Source organism: Dipodomys spectabilis, unplaced genomic scaffold (assembly GCF_019054845.1).
Source record: "Dipodomys spectabilis isolate Male_0828 unplaced genomic scaffold, ASM1905484v1 ptg000043l, whole genome shotgun sequence".
Taxonomy (NCBI): domain Eukaryota; kingdom Metazoa; phylum Chordata; class Mammalia; order Rodentia; family Heteromyidae; genus Dipodomys; species Dipodomys spectabilis.
In genome coordinates, this window is record NW_024870720.1 from 14,562,221 (window position 1) to 14,584,000 (window position 21,780).

General features: G+C 41.8%; 1 protein-coding gene across 2 annotated transcripts in view; it reads right to left on the reverse strand.

The window, feature by feature from the left end:
- Positions 1–21,780, reverse strand: part of Lnx1 (ligand of numb-protein X 1) — a 108,084-nt gene that overhangs the window by 11,666 nt on the left and 74,638 nt on the right. For both annotated transcript variants that reach the window (XM_042678401.1, XM_042678402.1), the window contains 6 exons: positions 21,140–21,381; positions 20,296–20,448; positions 15,245–15,447; positions 13,508–13,879; positions 4,261–4,395; positions 874–1,051 (listed from right to left, as the gene is read on the reverse strand). In XM_042678401.1, the coding sequence (XP_042534335.1) occupies positions 874–1,051; positions 4,261–4,395; positions 13,508–13,879; positions 15,245–15,447; positions 20,296–20,448; positions 21,140–21,381 (1,283 nt within the window). The remainder of the gene's footprint in view (positions 1–873; positions 1,052–4,260; positions 4,396–13,507; positions 13,880–15,244; positions 15,448–20,295; positions 20,449–21,139; positions 21,382–21,780) is intronic.

Below are 21,780 nucleotides of genomic sequence, written 5' to 3' on the forward strand. Positions count from 1 at the left end.
TACTGTATTCCTATGATGTGCAGAGCCAGCTTGACACCTACTATGTGTATGATGACTTCCACACTTCATATCCTATAATCTTCTAGTATGTTCTCTTATTGAATATGGGCTTCAATAGTCTGCTTAGGTGCGTACAGAAAAGCAAAAGAAATTCAAACTCACACCTTTCTACTCTCACTTTCTATTCATCTTCTTTTTGTTTTGCTATCTCCCATGCGTAACATCTTTTTCATAAAGAATAACTATAGCAAGAACAAAAGGAAAGGAAGGAAAATGGAACCTTGGAAACCTCCCAATTATCTTGAGTCTGAATCCTTAAAGGCACAACTGCTCACCCACCCAAGCTACCCCTGTGTATATGCTGACAATATTAGTAAGTATACATATTTGTAGAGGTAAATGTGATATTACCTTCCTTCACTGAAAGTAGCCCCAAACACATGTGATTTATGTATAGGAGTGAAACACCAACTGAACAGCCCCCGTGGTATTTAATCAATGTCCATTAAATCAGAATCCAATAATTTCTCCTAGCTCATGCACAAAATGGAACAAGTGATGAGTTTGTTTCCTTACTGGATTAACCCAGCAAAGATCCACTTCGAACAAGTGAGACCAGATTATGCCATAGAGCCAACTGGCTCATAAGCAGCCATTGCCTATTAATCCTGAGAGCATTTGGAGGTTCTGGCTTTACTAGTAGACAACCCACATCCATCCACCTACAGAGCTCAGAGGGTTGACCTCTAACTAGTCATGGACAAACAGAAGTGGATATCCTTGTTCAGTTGACTGTTACCTTTTGTCATTAAATTGGGAAAGAGTTACTGATTTCTCTCAATACTATCATGAAAATGCCCTAGTTCTTTTTACCTGTTTTTATCCTTCCATCTCGGCTTATAACTCCTCCTGGCTCCACGCTGATGATGTAGATAGGCAAGTCCCATTCCCTGTGGGATGCTCCTCCTGCAACAGTCATGCCCAGAGATTCACTGGGGTCTTTATGGACACAAACCACCTTCTCATGACAAGTAGCTGCAGGGTGGAGGGGCTAAAGGGACACACAGAAAAACATGACAGATATGTTCAAAAGTGGATTTTCCATAGGCAACAATGACCAAAGTTATCTAAAAAGTACAAAGTGCAGCAATATCATGAAACACGTCGGTCCACCGAGAACTGTCTTTTTGCAGCTCATCCCAGTTTCGTGATTCCAAAATCTGTAAGCTAACTCATAAAGTTTTATTTCAAAGAAAAATAGTAAAACCAAAGGCAGAAAACAGGAGAGAAATCCAAAGTCTATAAAGTGAGCTGTAAAGAACACCTGTTGGGCCAGCCTTTCCTGAAAGCGGTGTCAGCTCTTATCAGTCATGAATATCAGGAATTGGATAATATATTTTTTTTTTTTTGGTCCGGTCATGGGGCCTGAACTCTGGGCCTGGGCGCTGTCTCTCAGCTCTTCAGCTCAAGGCTAGCGCTCTACCACTTGAGCCACAGCGCCACTTCCGGCTTTTTTTTTTTCATTTTGCTTATGTGGTGCTGAGGAATCGAACCCAGGGCCTCAGGCATGCAAGGCAAGCACTCTACCACTGAGCCACCTTCCCAGCCCCTGGATAATATTTTTTTTAAATGATCTTATTTTATACAAAACCTCCTTTCAACTTTCTCCTTAGTGTTTCCCAGATAGCCCTGTCTGCACCGAACAAAGAGGTGCTCACAGGAGCACATAGGTGCTGAACACAGCGATAAATGGGCCACAAATTAGAACTTTGTCTACAGGCCTTGTGTCTTAAATGGCCATTTGCATTTCTCCCCAGAGAAGGACACCCACAGTAGAAACAGAAACCCCCAAGTCTGACTGTAAATTCTTCACACCCAGAATTGCACAACTTGAATTGAGGAGGAAAGAAAGGCAGAGATAATCTTTACTATCTGTCTTTTCTCCTGACTCCCTAGTTTGGTTACCTCAAACTGTTCCCTAATGCTTAAAAAAAAAATTATGATGAAATAGCTTAAGCTGATAAAAAAATGATGAACAATCAAGCATTCATCAAGCAATATAATATATACTTTACAATATTTGCTTTGGATTTTTAAAAACATTTGAAACATCTAGAAATGTAGAAAGTACGACATTGTGACTGACCCAGGTACCTTACAACTCAAGGCAAGAAATAAACGTTTGTGGTTGAGAACAATGAATCTATGACTTCTTTCACTCAAGTCCCCACTTTTCTGCCAATACCTAAATCTGGTATTCGTTAGTCTTAACTTTTCACTTTTCAATTGGATAGAAGTATCTCTATTCCACAAAACCTGGCTTGAGTTACTTTTTTTTTTTTTTTGTCGGTCGTGGGGCTTGAACTCTGGGCTTGGGTGCTGTCCCTGTGCTCTTCAGCTCAAGGCGAGTGCTCTACCACTTAGGCCACAGCGCGCCACTTCCGGTTTTCTAGTGGTTTATTGGAGATAAGAGTCTCACAGACTTTCCTGCCCAGGCTTTCTTTGAACCGTGATCCTCAGATCTCAGCATCCTGAGTAGCTAGGATTACAGGCATGAGCCACTGGCACCCAGCTTAAATTCTTATATTCAAAATGCCATGTTGTTTCCAAAATGCAACAAAATTTTAGTCAAAGCATAAACTAAGTCATCAAACATCTTTTATATATGCTACTTTTTTTTGAGGCCAGTTTAGAAAACAGAACTACAAATGAAAAGACTCAACAGTTTCCCAATAGATCAATGTGTAAGAGAGTAATTCCAGGAACTCAGACCCCCAGTTGAGGGTTGTGGCAAAGAACAGATTTACATTTTCTGTGACTCACATTGGGTAGGTGGAAGGAGTTATAAAACTGCAGTGTGGTAGAGGCCTCACTTGGTAGCTTAATGACTTAACATATTTACCTAACTAAAATCAGTTAAGTAGTTGAGAATGTTGGTTAAGCTAATTCACTAGCCTTCCATAAATAAATACTATTAGTTTAGTTTAAACATGGTAATGGTATTAACAAAAAAGATACCAGGGAGCCTTTATCTTTAAAACATTTAGCAGAATGTATTTTGTCTGTCTGGATTGCTTATTATAAATGAACATGGAATTTATGATTTATAGAGGCCTAGATGCCTGCAGAATAGGGTAGGGTTGGAATGTTAAGCTCTCAGTATAAAGTAGAGATGCTGAAGTGAAAAAGTCAACCTTAGCTAGGTACTGGTAGCTCATGCTGTAATCCTAGCTACTCACGAGGCTGTGATCTGAGGATGGCAATTTGAAGCCAGCTCACTCAGGAAAATCTAAGGGACGCTTATCTCTAATAAACTACTCAGAAAAAAGCCAGAAGTGATACTAGGCTCAAGCTTTGAGCACAGAGGCTCAGGGACGGCACTCAGGCCCTGAGTTCAAGCACCAAGATTCCCCCTCTTCCCCTCCCCCTCCTCCCAAAGTCAACCTATGTCCTGTTGTGGAAAGAGAGAAAGGTATTTGTTTCTTTTTGTCTGTTGCAAAAAATAGGTTACCTGTAGAATTTCTTGAATGTTTTCAGTTAAAGCATTGAAATCAGATCTTAGAGGAAATGACTGATAGAGCACTAAGCTCAGTCTACACAACTCTTAATGTTTACTAAACAAGGTTTGTTGACAGTCATCTGAAAAGTTAAGCCATTGCTTCTAACAGAAGCCACAACCAGAAGTACAAATTAGGCCAAGTCACCCAATTAGGGAGAGGTGACAAACTGGTGTCCTGAAAGAAAGATGAATTCCATTCTCAATGCATTCTTCTGGGTCCAAAGTATTAAAGCATTTTTTCTGAATTTGAATGTTACATGCTCTCCAGCACCACTCCCTGGTGTCCTATGAGCATCAAGTACTCAAAGCCTCCTTTTGGGCCCTTCTGCAAACTCAAATATTGAAAATAGGGGAGTCATCATTTCTAGACAGACTGGGAAACTAGAAAGCCAGAAACCAAGTAAACCTCTTGGCTCATTTCAAAGTGAATGGAGAACAATTCTTACATAGTTCTGACTCTGTAGAAACATGACATGTATTTGGCCTAGACTAGAAATTTCATCCCCATCTATGACGTCTGCATGGTCAGATTGCAAAACTCTCAACACCATCCTCATTCCTGATTGGGTGGTAGATACCTGCTACCTCATCAAGTGTGAAGATGACAAGGTCTAGAGATGACACTTGGAAATGTTACACTATGCAGCCTTCCCATAAAACAGCTTCTTACAGAGCTGTAGGCGTGCCTGCCTGGGCCTCACCGTAGGAGCATTGTTCCTCTCCTCCAGGCCTGGGGACCAGCTGCCACTGCTGACCCAGCCGGCTTCCTGAAGAATGTCCGGACTCTGCTGTCCCACCTGGCGGGACACAACCAGGTGAACACGCCTTTCACTGGCCTGTGTGGGAAGACACAAGAGTTAGCCACACCATACAGCTTCCATACAGAGCACCTGGCACCAGGTGGTAACTTTGGTTGTGCCTTTCTTCCTTCCTTTTAAGTGGACAAATATTGATTGTAACCCACTTACCTCCTCTGTCTCTCTCTCCTTCCCTCCCTCCCTCCCTCCCTCCCCTCCTTTCTTCCTTTTCTTCCTCTCTCAATACTTGAGATTGAACATAGGGCCTTTGACATGTTAGTCAAGAGGTCTACCATTTCTAGTATTTATGTCATCCTATAATTTGGCAAGAGCGTGAATTATTTCTTTTAACCTTAAACCAGATAGTGGGAATTGCTCCAAGACAAAATCTAGGGAAGTTAGGCTTGTGTAAGTCATAGAAGAACCAGGTATAGATAATGCTGAGTATTTTTTTGGTCAGTCATGGGGCTTGAACTCTGGGCTTGGCTGGGCACTGTCCCTGACCTCTTCAGCTCAAGGCTAGCGCTCTGCCACTTGAGTCATAGCGCCACTTCCGGCCTTTTCTGTTTATGTGATGTTGAGGAATTGAACCTAGGGCCTCATGCATGCAAGACAGTACTCTACCACTGAGCCACCTTCCCAGCCCCATGCTGATGTATTTTTAATGAATGACTCAACTCCATACAAGCATTAGAGTCTGGATAGAATAAAGTGCACAGGGTAAAGTAGTAGCTCAAAGGTTTATGATGAATGGTGAACATTAAAGAAAAAGAAGTAGGATTAGTGACAATAACCCTGTCATTGTAGGAAGGGAAATCCTGTGTCTGACCATCTTAAAGATTCAGGCATTGGAAAGGTAAGGACTTAGGTTAAAATATAGTTTAGTTAAAGTCATTGCCTTGCCTAATTTTTATGACTTCCACTAATTCTGATGACTATGTACATTGATACTGAACAGCATTCAGAATAGCAAGAGATTGCTTATTGCAAAGATCTACTCCACATAGTTAAGTCTACAGTTGATTTCTGCAACAGATCAAGTTCATGTATGTTTGGTTATTACAGACTGGCTGACTGCTCAGCTTTCAGATCAGCAGCGCAGACAGATTAGACCTGAGCCCGTAAAACTTACAGAAATAGGACTCTGTGACAATCCAAGCTGAAGTGGCCAGCTATTGCATTAGTAAAAGTTTGTAATAAAGAAGCATAGCTAGATTTCCTTAGAAAGATCCCCAAAGACAATAGGTCTGGAGACAAAGATGGAGAAAGGAAAATTAAGATCTAGTGGTTCCTCTCCTTGTCCAATTCTTGACTGCTTGTCACCACAACAGAGACATGGCCTGCCTGCCTCCTTCCTTCACAGTTATGGTTTAGGGGCCATGGGAAAGTCAGGTCCTGAGAGGATTGCACACCAAGTCCTTGCTCTTCATTAGCTCCAACAATGGGAGTTGAAGTACCTGTTTTCTACCCACCATGGCTGAATGGTTCAGTCTCTTCAGATTTTATATATTAAAATCCTAATCCTGAAGAGGATGGTATCGATGGCTAAGGCCTTTGAGAGATGATTAGGTTATGATAGGCGAGCCATCATGAGAAGGATTAGTGCCCTTACAAAAAGCATAAGGGACAGGAATCCTAGCTACACAAGAGGCTGCAATCTGAGGGTCATGGTTTGAAGTCAGCTCAGGCAGACAAGTCTGTGATTCTCTTATTTCCAGTTAACCAGCAGAAAGCTGGAAGTGGAGGTCTGGCTTAAATGGTAGAGAGTCAGGTTTGAGCAAAAAAAGCTAAGGGAGAATGCTAGGTCCTAAGTTCAAGCTCCAGTATCAGTCACAATTTTTTTTTAAGGCATAAGAGGACTGGGAATGTGGATTAGTGGTAGAGTGCTTGCCTAGCATGCATGAAGCCCTGGGTTCAATTCCTTAGTACCACATACACAGAAAAGGCTGGAAGTGGTGCTGTGGCTCAAGTGGTAGAGTGCTAGACTTGAGCACAAAGAGGCTCAAGGACAGTGCCCAGGCCCTGAGTTCAAGCTCCAGGACAAGCAAAAACAAAAGGCTTTATGACTTCTTCCTACTACTTGAGGACACAGAGAGAATATTCCACCTATAAGAAAGGGGTCATTCACACGTTTTGAGTCTATCAGCATCTTGATCATTAGAACTATAAAGATTTCTGAGCCAGGTGCTGGTGGCTCACATCTATATTCTTAGCTACTCAGGAGGCTGAGATCTGAGGATCAAGGTTCCAAGCCAGCCTGGGTAAGAAAGTCCCTGAGAGTCTTATCTCCAATTACCCATCAGAAAACCAGAAGTAGCATTGTGGCTTCAAGTATTTGAGTGGTAGCTTTGCGTGAAAAAGCTCAGGGACAGTGCTCAGTCCCTGAGTTCAAGCTTTACAACAAACAACAAAAAAGACTTCTTGTCTTTTTATTGACTATTTTCCCTCCCTCTTACATCTCTCCCTATTTCTTTCCTTCTCCTTTTCTCCATCCTCCTCCCTCTCTTTCTCATGTCCGTCCTCCTCTCTCCTTTCCTCTCTTTCTCTGATTCCCCCTCTCTACTTAAGTACTGAGGATTGTAGGTATAAAAGCCATCATGCCTGTCAAACAACTTAATATTTTTATGAGAGTAGTTTTGACCTTAGAAAAGTCTCAGAGATCCCACAAAAAAGCTGGGATTGGAGCTGTGGCTCAAGTGGTAGTATGCTAGCCTTGAGCAAAAGAGCTCAGGGACCATGCCCAGACCTGGAGTGCAAGCCCCATGACAGACAAAAAAACAATAACAAAAAAGATTTCTGTGTTTGTGCATGTATATGTATACATATATATGCACAGCTATATATATATATATATATACTATAGTGTAAATTTCTGTGTATACTATATATTGTGGTATATATACTAAACACATAGTATATATATCATACATTATTTATACACATACATAGTGCACATGTACAACAATTATATACAATAAATGTGTTTATATATATACAAATATTTATGATATATGATAAATATATACACTATATATAAATATCAGCCCAACTGGATGTCTTATCTTCCTTCTAAGAACAAGACTCCCTCACCTCAGGAACTGGAACCCTGTTTATTAAATATTAAGCAATAAAAAGCCAATGAGCTCATGAAATCCTATCCACCCAGCTGTCCAACAATGACCATGGATTTGCATTCTTATATTTATTAATATAAGGAATGTTTATTAACATTCCTGATCTAGGTTCTCTGGAAACACAAGGGTCAGTTGAATAGTTGTAAATCAGATGAACTTTAAGACAAATTGCTAACATGCAGCAAGAGTATTGATTATAAATTCCACAATACATGGTTGGCCAGCTGGAGTCCTTAGAGAATTTTCCTTCATCCACAGCCCTGTCATCACATTCAACCTTGCTCAGTCATCATTTACATGCCCTGTCTTTGCCTGCCTATCTTGTTTTCTGGTGTTTCTCATCACATATAAAGCCTGTGTCAGAATAGAACCAAACCAGCAAGCTCAGGAAATCATAATGAAGAAAGCTGACAAGTAGAACTCTGGTATTAGCCAATTACATTCAATTCTTGGAAGAAAATGGCATAATAAGGGTTTTTTTGGGATGGCAAGCCTCACTTATCCAGAGAAGGTTATCTTAAGAAACTTTCTGAAGTAAAAAATTACTAAGAGATAAGCAGCAGCAAACATTTCAGGTCAAAACTTCAAACATGGAGCCTGAATTCACTCTCTTATCTTTGGGGGAAAATCCATTGTTTTGCAAGCGTTGGCAGCTGGCTTGTCTTTGGCCTGCTTACATATCCTATCACATTCATTTTGGACAGGAAGCATCCACATGATGCTCCCAACACCTCTTAAGAACTGTGAACATTTGAGACTTACACATCAGGTCAACCTGCCAGGCCAAAATCCACATTGCCAAGAGCAGCCTGCAAGAGCTATTTAATTCATACAAGCACAAATTTCTCACTGGGCTTTCCATGCTGGCTCTAATATTAAGGTGTTGGCAGGACTAACACTCTAATAAATAATCCTGGTATCAATTTACTTGGAAATAAATTCTCTGCAAGACTGGATCTGTGGCTTTTACCAGCCACCTTGTAAATTGCTCACTGGGAGACTATTTGATGTATTTTCTTTCGTTGTGTTTGAAGATAGAAAGGTGGAAAATGGGCTAATGTGTTTGTCCTGGCTCTAGCTTTCAGAGCATCTGGAATGAGGGTAAAGAAACAAGTCTTCAGGCCCAGTCTTCTTTTCCATTGGTGTGAATGTGGTGTGCGTGTGAGAAGGGGCCATGGTTGAAGCGCAAAACAACCAAAAGAGAGACTGATTCTTAGTTTCATACAACTTTCCAGGAAAGTGGAAACAAGAGGCTTGTCATTTCTACCACCAACAGTGGCAAAGAGGGCCAGTGATAACTATGGGCAAAGCAAAAGTTGACAAAGAACCTGGATGCCGAGAGCAAGCTTCTTCCCTAGACCAGGGCTTCCCCTGCTCCTTCATAAAGGAGGACTGCAGTTCAAGTGAATGCATCTCTGCTGCTTTTGTGGGGAAACCTGTAAATGTTTAAATAGACTCTTTAACCTACACTGAATGCATGCATTCGTTATGTTTCTTGTATTACTTTATAAACTTTCAAGTGAAGAGTCACCAACCACTCCACAAGACCACAGGACACCTGACAAGGAGGTATCTACATTGATATCAAGTACCAAGACTTTGTCACTTAGAGTAGACAGACCATGAACATGGCTCTTTCTCTATGACAGTCTAGGTCCTTGGGCAATTCATACATGAGTGCGTGGTACTTTAATGCCAATGGATGAGATCCAGAGTGTGATTTATAATATCAACTGCTGAGAGAGCTGCTCTGTCCTTAAAGTTATATCCATAATAGCACAGATTTAAGTGACTTGAGACAGGTTCTTGCTATGGAGTCCAGGCTTTGTCTGAAACTCATGATTTTCCCACCACTGCCTCCTCGCCTTCCTACTGTCTCCAATGTGTCAGTCATCTCAAGAACCAGAAGAGCTCCTGCCTCAATCTACTAAACAGGGCGGAAGTGGCAGTATAGAATGGGGCTGATGTGATGTATTCCAGTCTAACAAGCAAAGAGGTATTTTTGGTGACACCAGCTGCCATGAGATTCCCACTTTGCTATTTCATAAGGATATTTTTCTGTGGGGCCAAGAATCTCATGGATACCTGTCTTCATCATAGCTGAATCCATAGCTGGGCTGCATCACAGCAGACCAGCCCACTTTTGGAACAAATGAGATGGCACTCAGACCTTACACAGCAAGACTGACAAATGAATGCATTTGAATTGGATTTTAAGGTGGAAAGATACTGAAGCCATTGGTCATTCCTGTTGTCTGATAGCCAATGGGGTGTGGGAATGAAGTCTGTGAGTGAAAGAACCTCTGGGGGAGAAATCATAGGCTTCAGAAATATAAGTCCAGAATAAACTAACAGTGATATAAGTGGATATTCCCTACAAAATAAGCCTGGTGAAAGTCAACTTGGTATGACTTGACTTGTTTACCATGAGAACGTCAGCACCTAGCACCATGCCTGTATCACGTTATAAAAGGAATTTGTGTCTATATATTCTACCTGAGAGGTGGCAGCTCCTTCAGAGAGCTAAATGTGATCAGCATCTGACAAAAAGGAAATTAGGGAGACTTTGAGGAAAATGCTGAGAAGACCTTAGGATTTAACTAGAAAAGGAGAATTGGGACAACAATTTGGTCTATTTTTCCAACTAGATGATAACTCCATGTTTATCCTTACATTCCAAGAAGCACATATCTTTTAGGGGTTAGAATACTAATGATGGGAAGAGGCACTGTGGCTCAAGTGGTAGAGCAGTAGCCTTGAGCACAAAGAGGTTCAGGGACAGTGCCCAGGCTCTGAGTTCAAGCCCTAGGATGGGCAAAACAACAACAACAACAAAACCAAACATACAGCGAAAGAGAAAGAAAGGAAGGAAGGAAGGAGGGAAGGAAAGTAGGAAGGAAGGAAGAAAGGAGGGAAAAAAGGAAGAAAACTAATGACGGCAATGCAAGTGGCAATTCCCACAACCTTATACAGAATGTCTCTCTTTCCCTTGTGGTATCTAGTGTGGAGATTCAGGATTCATTCTGTCCCATGGTAAAACAACAAGCATGTGGGGATACATGCCTTGGAGAGAGGGCAGTGACGTTTCCAGGCCCTTCACGCTCAACAGCATTAGAGCTGTGCATAAGGTTCATTCTTGTAAAATTCCAAGATGAAAAGTCTTTCTTTCTCAAGAACATGTCAAATTTGGAGCCCCATGTAACAGTCATCTGGACTTTAAGAATTCAGCTCAAGGAGATTTAAGAATGTGTGTACAGTTTAGTCTATGTGTATTAAATTTACCACAGTACCATGGTAAGATAATTTATCTAAGTAGGGATTGGATTCCATTACTAAGCTGGGCTGATTTGTAAAACACACACACACACACACACACACACACACACACACACACACACACACACACACACACACACACACACACAGACCTGGCAGGTCCTGTTTCACTGTGGTTCTTATTGGCTCCAAGGGATTTGAATGTTTAACTTCCCACCAAATTTTTACTCTTTCCCGCCCCCAGGTCTGCAGCTGAATCACAAGTTGGGATCATGTTTTTAATAACATATACAGGTAATACAGTAAAGTGTTATTTTGCTTTTTGAATCTATTGAAAGCCCTATTACCTTCTTTTTAAAAGTTTGAAGAGGCAAGCTTTCTGTTGCTTCTCATTTAAATATTATTTCATCTTCCAAACAACTATCATATATACTTGATATTGGCCTCTTTTTTTTCTGGCCATTTCTACAAATGGCAATGCATTTTTTTTCTGCATAAACTCTGTGGATTACCTGAAAACACAGTCATTCTAGTAATAGTACTAAAAAAAAAAAAAGGAGAAATAAACAATGGTGAAAATCAAGTCATATTCCCTAAGCTGCTGTAAGCAAGTCAACTGCTGTGTGTGGGAAGGTTTCTTTTCAGCCAGGCTGGACTGTTCATCTAACACTGGGGTCTGATGACTCAAGGCTGTTGCTCAATAAGCTGAGGGTAGGGCTCAACATATGTAAAGTTGGTCAAATTTATAACAGTTGTGGCCTCTCTGTAATAACTCTTCCTTGAAGTAATGTAGAAGAAAAGCAGAAAGTGTGGTACGGTGGGAGAGACCATGACCAAGAGGACATGTTGTCTGGGAATTTCTTTGTAAGGCAAATGTGATTCATGGAGGAGACATACAAGGAAGGGCAACATAGCCAAGCACTGAGTGGAAATTTGAGTCTCAACCTTTGAAGGGTATTTAGTTTAATCCTTCTAGCCTGGTATGTGTTACCAGTATCACATAAATAAAATCCTCTCTTCTGAAACAGCAAGATATTGCTTAGCTGAATTCTTGCAACATTCTTTTTTCTATTTACTTTTCAACTAGCTTTGCCCTAGTTTTTCTTCTTTTTGAGAAAAAAAAATGTTTTTACCCCCTCCTGTTTATAAAGTACATTAGCTTTGTTTACTAAGCAAAAGGATCTTTGAGGAATTCTCACTGTTAGGCAAGATTTAATTTCATAAATTGACTTTCTCAGGGGAAAACCGCTCTTCTGTTATTAATCTAAAAAAGTAGAATGCCACATGTAATTAAGATTTTTCCAAATAACATGAGGAAGACAGTTTTTCTGTTGCCTTCCCGTTGCAACGAACCCTTGGCAGATTATCTCCACAATGTGAATTGTACCTGCAGAGGGCGCTACAAAGCATAATCTGAAAAAAAAATATCAATAGTTCCTAAAATCTAGTTTTTATTTTTAATATATATATATATTTTTTGGGTACAGTCGTGGGGCCTGAACTCTGGGCCTGGGTGCTGTCCCTCAGCTCTTCAGCTCCAGGCTAGCGCTCTACCACTTGAGCCACAGCGCCACTTCCGGCTTTTTTCTTTTTGCTTATGTGGTGCTGAAGAATCGAACCCAGGGCCTCGAGCATGCAAGGCAAGCGCTCTGCCACTGAGCCACCTTCCCAGCCCTAAAATCTAGTTTTTAAAGAGAGGGGAAAAGCCAGTCAGGCGCTGGTGGCTCTTACCTGTAATCTTAGCTACTCAGGAGGCTGAGATCTGAGGTTTGTGGTTTATAGCTGGACCAAGCACAAAAGGTCCTATCTCTAATTAACCAGCAAAAGGCTGGAAGTGGAGCTGCGGCTCAAGAGTGGTAGACCACCAGCCTTGATTGGAAAAGCAGAGTAAGAGTACAAGGCCTTGAGTCCAAGCCCCCGTATATACAAACAATAAAGAGGAAAAGAAATTCATCCATGAATGACAGTTCCTTCAAGATGATAAACTAGTTTCTTTCTTTCTTTTTTTAAAACAGGTATGTCTGTTTCACACAATCTATTTTGTGTTCTGAGTCCCTGGCACACTCATGGTAGTATCATCAGCTTTATGTTGACTGTGACATTAGGACAAGAATATAATTCATGCTCTGAGTGGCCAAATAGTTCACCACTGTACTGAGTATGGCTTGCACATAGATGCTGCTCAGCCAATGCTAATTGAACAAATTCAAAGGGACTAAAAGTAGAGGTTACAACTTGGGGAGAAATAGCAAGTATTTCATGTTCTTCGGCAAATAGTTATTTGTTATCACAAATCCCTATGAGACTGAACTAATGCATAACATGTATTTTGTATCTATGTATATAATATAGATGCTAATAGTTTGACTGCATTTATTAATGCAACAATATTTAAAAAATAATAAACATTTACTGAATGCCTACTCCTGCCAGACATTGCTCTAAGTGCTTGAGATATGATACATTACTGTACAATACTATACTAGACTGGCAGGTAACCATAAATTAGTTGGGTTTTTTAAAGCAGGTATAGATAGGGGTTTGTGCGCACATTTTTGCGTGTGCGCAATGTGTTGAGGGAGACTGTCAAATCATTGGCTTGAGTAAGATTCTGACTTGCACGGAAGCTTTAAAGACTCCAGCTCTTTTCTCCCTGGAGAAGGAGTCACCACACGTGCACGTGGATGAGCTGCTCACGTGGGGGTTTCTGACTGGGATCTTAAGAGTGACCTGTGACCCACCTGAATCAGATGAGCTGCGCTTTCCGGGCTGCCATATCGAAGGTCATGTCCATTAATGGCCAGCACACGATCATTCTCCTCCAGCTGGCCGTGCCGGTCTGCCACACCCCCATCCAGCACACTGAAGATGAACACCCCGGGCTCATCCACCCTGCGCACCAGTTTTATTCCCAGCTGCTCCTCAGGGCTACTTTTGTTGAGAATCACATGGAAACTGTCATCCCGGGGTCCGTAGGTATCCAGTGCCTGCCCAGTGCTCCTGCTTCGGAACTTCTGCTCGCGCAGCACAGTAAGCCGAAGCACCTGGCAGGGCTGGCGCAAGAGACGCAGGGCATAATTGTGAGGGACGTTACTGATGTCCATCCCGTTGACCTGGGGGAGGAAGAATCATATAGTCAACTCCACAACTCTGCCTAAAAGACCCAGGCTGCCATGTGCGCCAGACCCTGGGTTCATCTCCAGCACCACAAACAGGATAACCAGTCTTGCTTCAGAGACTGCTCTGTTCTCTTTCCTAATCCTGTGACCTAACAGCTCCGTCCCCTACCAGTCTTTTCTATGACCACACATTTATGTGCACAGTCTTGAAATAGGAAATATGAATTGCTTATGTCTGAATATGTATGTTTATGCATGAGTTTGTAAGTATGTTAGAGTATAGGTATATATGAGGGCAAAACTTTATCTCAGTGAGTGAGTGTGTGAGAGACAGAGAGATAGATGGAGAATATGTCAGGTATCACAGTGGTTGTCTGCAAAGCATTTGCTCATGTTTCTAACAAAAGAAGGAAAAAAGTTCTGCATCATTTCAAACAATCTAATACAAAAGGAAGTTTCCAGGATCTTCTATTGACAGGCTGTAGTATTACTCAAACATTTTTAAGCTGGGCCCTCTCATTTGGGCCTCACTAATAGGGCTAAACTGGGATGTCTGGTTTTAATTACTCTGGCTCCACAGGCCCAGCCTGGAGGCTGCAGCCCCCAGTGCTTGTCACTACTCTGCAAGAAAGCAGTTGATAGAAGCACTGCATTGCACACGATGCTGAGGAGGGACTCCACAGGAGCAACCTTCTGGAGTTTCTAGTTTGGGAGGATTTCATGACCTTGTGATCTCATAACCAGTTTGGAGGCACTTTGGAATGAGCTTGGAAACAGCCCTCCTTGAAGTACAATGCATCTCCATCTCCAGAGTTGGATGAGACCCTCTGGACAAAGACAAGTCACCAGCAGCTAGGGCCTGCTCCTCACCAAGAAAAGGTCAGGCTTGCCTGCTAAATAGAGCCTTGGCAGCTCTTGTACCACAAATGACAGCTGAAGGGTAACAAAAATTTAGATGTGAGTAGGGTACCAGTGGCTCAGGCCTATTCAGGAGGTTGAGAACAGAGGATCGTGGTTTGAAGCCAGCCTAGGAAGGAAAGTCTGGTAGATGGAGGAAGGAGGAGAGAGAGGAGAAGACAGAGATAGAATGATACAGAGACAAATATTGATAAACAGAAAGTGAAGAGTGGATGACCTATTTCAACTTTTGTCACACAGAGATAAAATCTGAATTTCTTTTCTAATCATTATAGAAAGTGTCAAGCATGTTTATCTCACTATTTTACCTTCATCCATCCATCCATCCATCCATCCATCCATCCATCCATCCATCCATCCATCCATCCATGCATCCAGTTATTTGTAATTCAAGGCTTTTTATATCACATGCCTTATCAGAGCCTCACAGCCAGTCTCTACCTTGAGAATAATGTCCCCAGGCAGTAGCCGGCCATCCCTGGCAATCACTCCATCACGATAAATGTGCTGGATAATGATGTGGACCAATGGGGTTTCATTGCCTCCCACAAGCCTAATGGAGAGGCTTTCATTGGGATCCACTCGATTGATCTTGATACTGGTAATTTCACCATCTGGGATCAGGTGATACAACCTTGGAAAGACTGAAATGAACAAAGACTTATTTAAGACACTCACATAATGGACATTTCTAACCACTTCTCTTGCCAAAGTAAACTGTTCATTGTTTGTCATTTGTGTTTGCCATTTTTCTGCCTCATTGCCCAGGGTAAGTTGCTCTGCTGGAATGCTTTTCATCCTGGGCCTAAACCGAAATTTTCCTTCAAGGTCTGCATGAAATGATCCCTTCCAATTAAACTCTCCTCTGATCCTTTTTCCTTGCTCTCTTAAAACACACCACTTCCTCTCATGGCTTTCTCTCATGGCATTCATACTTCCATTCTTGTCATTCACACCCATTTCTTAGGTCCCCCGCTTGACTCTGGAATCTAGAATCTATCAACTAACTGGCTTTATTATAAGGCAGCAAGCAGCTGTGCTAACCTGTATATTCTTGGTTCTAACAGTAGGGTGAATGAGTCCAATTAATGTTTAAACAACTTGGATTACATTAAGCAGGCTGTAGACCACAGCTTGATTTCTGGCATTTCCTTGGTTCTGTACAATCTTAGATCTCTGCCTGCAGCAGCCTTTGGTTGATGTCTACTGAGTAAACAGGAATGAATGAATGAATGAATGAATGAGCAAATGTCTTTATGGAATTAAGTGCAGTGCCATTGCTTTCTTCTTGAAGGACAAAAAATAGAACCTGCTCTGTGGCCCTTTCCATCATTCTGGAGATTTTGTTCTTAAAGACCTGCTCGGGTGTGGGGAATCGTCAGTCCTCTCCATCAGACCCTCCTGTTAATGGAAAGTCAAAAGATCTGATTCAGATTCAAGAATAAGCCAAATCCAAGTTGGTGATTTCTGAAAGTTTGCCCCTGATATGCCCGAGTCATTGAATTCAGAGCTGAAAGGAGATTTCAGGAGCATATAAATCGGTATTTCCAAACTTATTTATTTTCTTTGCAGCACCAGGGATTGAAGCCAAGGTTTCATACTTGCTAGAGAAATGTTCTACCGTTTGAGATACGCTTCCAGTCATTTTTGCCTTAGTTTTATTGTTTAGATAAAACCTTTTGCTTTGACCCTGGGCTGACCTCCAGCCCAGCCAGAGGATTATGGCGATCCTCTGAATCTCAGATAGCTACAACCCCAGGTTTGTTCACCATGCCCAGCTTGTACATTTCGATTAATTAATTATTTAGTTTATTATGCTGGGTACAGGGGCTTGGACTCAGGGCCTTGTACTCTCCCTTAGCTTTTTTTACTTAAGGCCAGTATCCTATCACTTGACTTACATCTCTACTTCCACATTTTGGCTGGTTAATTGGAGATAAGAGTTTCATGGATTTGTCTGCCAGGGATGGCTTCAAACCATGATTCTCAGATACCCTCTTGGGCTATGATTACAGGTGTGAGCCCTTTTCCTATGACCAGAAACGGCTAGTACTGACTGCTGTGCAGCTCTGTAGTGATGGTCAGACCTTTTTTTTACACATGGGCTTGCTCAGGCACAAAAAGAGGAAGTAAATAAATTAGCAGAAGGCTGCAAAATGAGGTCACTTCAGGGTCAGATCAGACCCAAGTTCTGATAACCCATACCTTTATTGCCTGCACAGGGCCCCCGATCCCATGTATTCACAGCCAAGATAGATCCACAGGGAACCTGTCCAATGGACTAACTAGCCGAAGTACTGAGTGACAGAGAGGAAACTAAGACGTGCTGGGACTAAGCCCAGCTGTCTGGTGGGCAAATGGCCCCTTCAGAGCCTCCATCTCAGAGTTAGGAGATAGATGGCTGAGACATTCTGTCTACTGTAGCTCCCGACAGCTGTCTTTGCTACAGAGTCTCCTTTTGCTTTATCATCTGCAGAGATACAACACTAGGAGCCTGGTTCTGTATTAACCATTCTTTGGGCCCATTTTCAAAACACACGACCTTGGAACATTTTTCCTAAGTGAATTCAAGTTTTCAGAAACAATGAAGAAATTATTAGTTATTTGTAAGTATGATGGAGTCGTTGGCAAGGTAATTTAGTGGCAGGAGAAGCTTGAGATATGATAATGTGGGTTCTTAAATTCCATTCTGATTTATTTAATATAAGCAACTGAGTTTGCTGAAAGGCTACAAGTAGCCGTCTTAATCTGTCACTTTCCAGTGCTATAAGTGTGTGAGTGATTGAGTTCAATTAGTGTTTAAACTACTCTGATTGCATTAAGTAGGCCAGACCACAAGCATGTGTTGAAACATGTCATGTAACAAGGGAATGGCAATTAAAAAGAAAAATAAATTAAAAAAAAGAAAGATCTGAAAATAATTATCAAAACTGTTTTCTCTCTCTCCCCCATCTCTCCCCCATCTCTTCCCCTCTCTCTCTCCCTCTCTTTCTCCCTCTCTCTCTTTCTCTCTCTCTCTCTCTCTCTCTCTGTCTCTCTCTCTGTCTCTCTTTCTCTCTCTCTTTCTTTCTTTCTTTCTTTCTTTCTTTCTTTCTTTCTTTCTTTCTTTCTTTCTTTCTTTCTTTCTTTCTTTCTTTCTTTCTTTCTTCCTTTCTTTCTTTCTTTCTTTCTTGCCATTATTGGGGCCGAGGCATTGTCCCTGAGCTTCTTTTGCTCAAGGCTAGCATTCTACCACTTGAGCCACAGTGCCACTTCCAGCTTTTTCTATGTATATGGTACTGAGGAGTGGAACCCAGGGCCTTGTGTATGCAAGGCAAGCACTCTACCACTGAGCTACCTTCCCAGACCCTCTCCTCTTTCTTAATACATCCTTCCTAACACACTTACAGAGATCATACTCCCTAACCTGAACTACTCAAGGATGTCTTAACTTCATGATACAAAACAATATACCTAGCCATACTCATAAATGTTTAGATCCTCACTAAAGGAGCTTTAGTGACCCTGGAGAATCAAAACAATTTTTAAACTGCCTTTAGACTTGCCTTAGTCTGGAAAGGGAAGAATTTGCTCAATATTGTGTCCTTGCTTGAGGGCTAAAAGATTTAACAATTATTTTCCCTCTGGGTTTATCGTGTGGTAGACATTTATTGAGCTAAACAACATAAATGAATATTTTTAGATGTCATAGTAACCCTATGGAGTGGAGTACTGCCTCTGTGTAGAGTTGGAATGGCAGCTGGAAGGAGAGTGAGCGCTCTGGTTGGACCATGCCAGGGAGTTGGGGGAAACCCAGCCATTTCTTACAGGACTGGGACAGGCCCAGGGAGCGAGAGCACAAGATGAGTGGCTACCCATGTGAAACTAGAAGAGGTCTCACATGACTGCTCATGAAATTTCTGAGGTTCTAATAAATACAGCAGCTGCAAGACTCCTCTGTACCCTGAAGAGTCGAAAGCAGCAGAACTGATGGCTAGAAGTAGTTTCTGGAGCTAGAGGACCTGAGCTAACATCCCAGCCCTAATTAGTTGGCTGATTTTGCATTAGTTACCTTATCTTTTTAGGACTCAGTTCTCTCATCTATACATGTGAAATGACAATCATTATTTAGCATGGTCATGACATAGCATTGACTTAGAATGCTACTTGTCTTAAGAAGTGCTCACTTTTAAAAAGGTATTATTATTATTATTACTTCAAGGTTATAATATAAAATGAAAAGAAAGGAATAGGGTAATATTTCTTTAGCACCATTTATATTGGGAAAATCATACAGGATCTAAGATCCAGTCTCTATCCATGGACTCATAGAGCTATAATACAAGGAGTTGAAGGCATGGCTCAGGTGGTAGAGCACCAGCCAAGGAGGGAAAGTATCAGATACTGAATTCAAATCCTAGTTCTGAGCAAAAAAAAAAGTGTGTGTGTGTGGGACTACAATATAAGATTCAAAGATCAGTAAGATCCTTTCAAACAAGCTAAGTAATCTCTCTGTACCTTAGTTTCCTTATCTGTGTCACTATTTCTCAGGGTTGTTGAGGTTAAATGAGGTAATGTGGGTAGGACATTCAGAGCCACACCTCATGTCGCTATGATAAGCACGAATGAATTGTATGCTATTTGCTTTGTGCCAAGCACTAAGATGGCTTTTACTCATTAACTACAAGTATTATTGTATTTAAAAATAGTGACCAAATACAAAATTGTACACTTGTGGATTGATTCAGGTTCCAACAGGGGAATATGTTCTTATTTTAAAATGTAATGGAAACTCCTTTTGAGAGCAAATAAATTATTAGAAATTCTTGGACATTTATTTTGACATGTAAAGTGTTTGACTCAACATCGGAACAAATTGTTCTCTTCAACAACAAAACAACAGAAAACATTTAAATGCTTTACTTGGCTACTGGCATTATTTTATCTCCTACGTTTTGATGAGAGGATACGGAAATCTCTTGGTGCATAATCTCCTGCATACATATTTCCCAGGGAAGACACCAGATTCTTGGAAAATAGGGACAATCCCCCCATTTATTTACTTATTTATTTGTTTGTTTGATGTGTGTGTGTGTGTGTGTGTGTGTGTGTGTGTGTGTTGAGGGTTTCATTGTATAATAATTTAGGATGCATGGAATTTACATAGCTCAGACTGGCCTCAAACTCAAAATCTTCTTGTACAGTAGCTCTAGTGGTGGGATTACAGGCATGCCTTACCATGGCCAGCACTTACTGGTTTTCATATTATTACTCATTACTGTTATTCATTAAGCTAGTATTTAAAGAATCCAACAACCTTTTTCCTCAATGTAACAGAGAACAGTAGCTTCTCCCTTTAATTACTTACAATCACAAAAGCTAGTCTGGGTTAAAAAAAATTTTATATCCCTGGGAAGAGAGAGATGACAGAAGGTTCTTGGTGGTCAGGATATTGCCACCCTTGAGGTCACTGTGGAAGTCCAGCTATGTCCAACCTTGTGGGGTTCACCTACCTTCGGGAGCAGTGGTATTTTCAGAATTTTCCCTGCCCTGGTCAGCATGGTTGGCAACTGCACTTCCGCTCTTCGTCCTTCGTAGAACACTCAGAGCGCGATTAATCTTTTTGAAGGATCTGCTTCTGATAGTGGACCTCTCAAAGGGCCGTGCTAAGCAAGAGAGAGATGAGAGAAGGTATTTATTTGTTGATAGAGACCATCTTTTAGCTGGGTATGGTGGCACAGAGCCTGAAATCCCAGCACTCAGGAGTCTGAGGCAGGAGGAGCTTGAGTTTGAGATCAGCCTAGGCTATGGATCAGCATCCTGTCTAGAAAGGAGAAGAGAGAAGAGGGGAGAGGAGGGGAAGGAAGCAGAAGAAAGGGGAAAGGAGAGGAAAGAAATAATGTTTATGTATACCCGTACGTTATATGCAATAAAATACTAAACATAATTACCTCTAGGTGATACGATTACAGAATTTACCTTCCTGTATTTTTATAAAGTAAAATATGCATGTTTTTGAAAAATCTGTGCTTTTCTTCTTTTCTCCCTTGGACTAAAGTGAATACCACAGCACTTTTCTTGGGCAGGCAGGGGAGGTCTGACAGTGTGGGAGTGATAAATCCTCAGACCTCCCTTCAACCCCTTTCACCAAGTAAGATTACATAGTTCTAATGATCTGAGGTACTCGTGGTTTCATTTCACTTCGGAGAATTGAACACTGAGCGGCTGCCAAAACTACCAGAACCATTTCCCCTTACAAAAACATGTTCTAGAACTTTCCACAGTGAATATTCCACTGAGGGCAATCTCAAGGAAGGCCCAGAGCCCATTCCGGGACAACCCAACCCTTTGACTCACCCCTCGTTCGGTTACTCCGGCCAGAGTCCGAAGGGCTGGTTGCTGGCTGGCCATCCTCAGCGGTGGACACGTAGGCAGGGTTGTCCAGGCCTGGCTCGTCGGTCATTAAGGAGATGGCAGCAGCTGCAGACACCTCTGGGGAGAGCGTGGTGGCAGTGAGGCTGGCACAGCCATCGGGGCAACCATCTTGTGAACGCCTCTTCCTGTCTTTGGTCAGGCCGTAGTGGGAGGCTCCTTTACAGCTGAACAAACCCAGGGAAGGTTAGAAAGGCTGTGGCCTTGCTGCCATTGCTCTATCAGACCCCTTCAAATACACAGCCTGCCCCAAATGTCCCTCCTTTCCACACACAGGCACTCAGTACACACTTGTCATGATGTAATGATTTGAGAAAGCAACCTTTGTTTGTTTGGTGCTGGTTCTGGGTACACAGGGCCTGGGTACTGTCCCTGTGCTTTATATTGCTTGTAGCTGGTGCCCTATCACTTGAGCTAATGACTCCACTCCTGGATTTTTCAGTAGGTAATTGGAGATAAGAAGCTAACAGACATTCCTACTAAAGGCTGGCTTTGAACTGAGATCCTCACACCTCAGCCTCCTAAGTAGCTAGGATAATAGGTGTGAACCACTGATGCCCAGCATG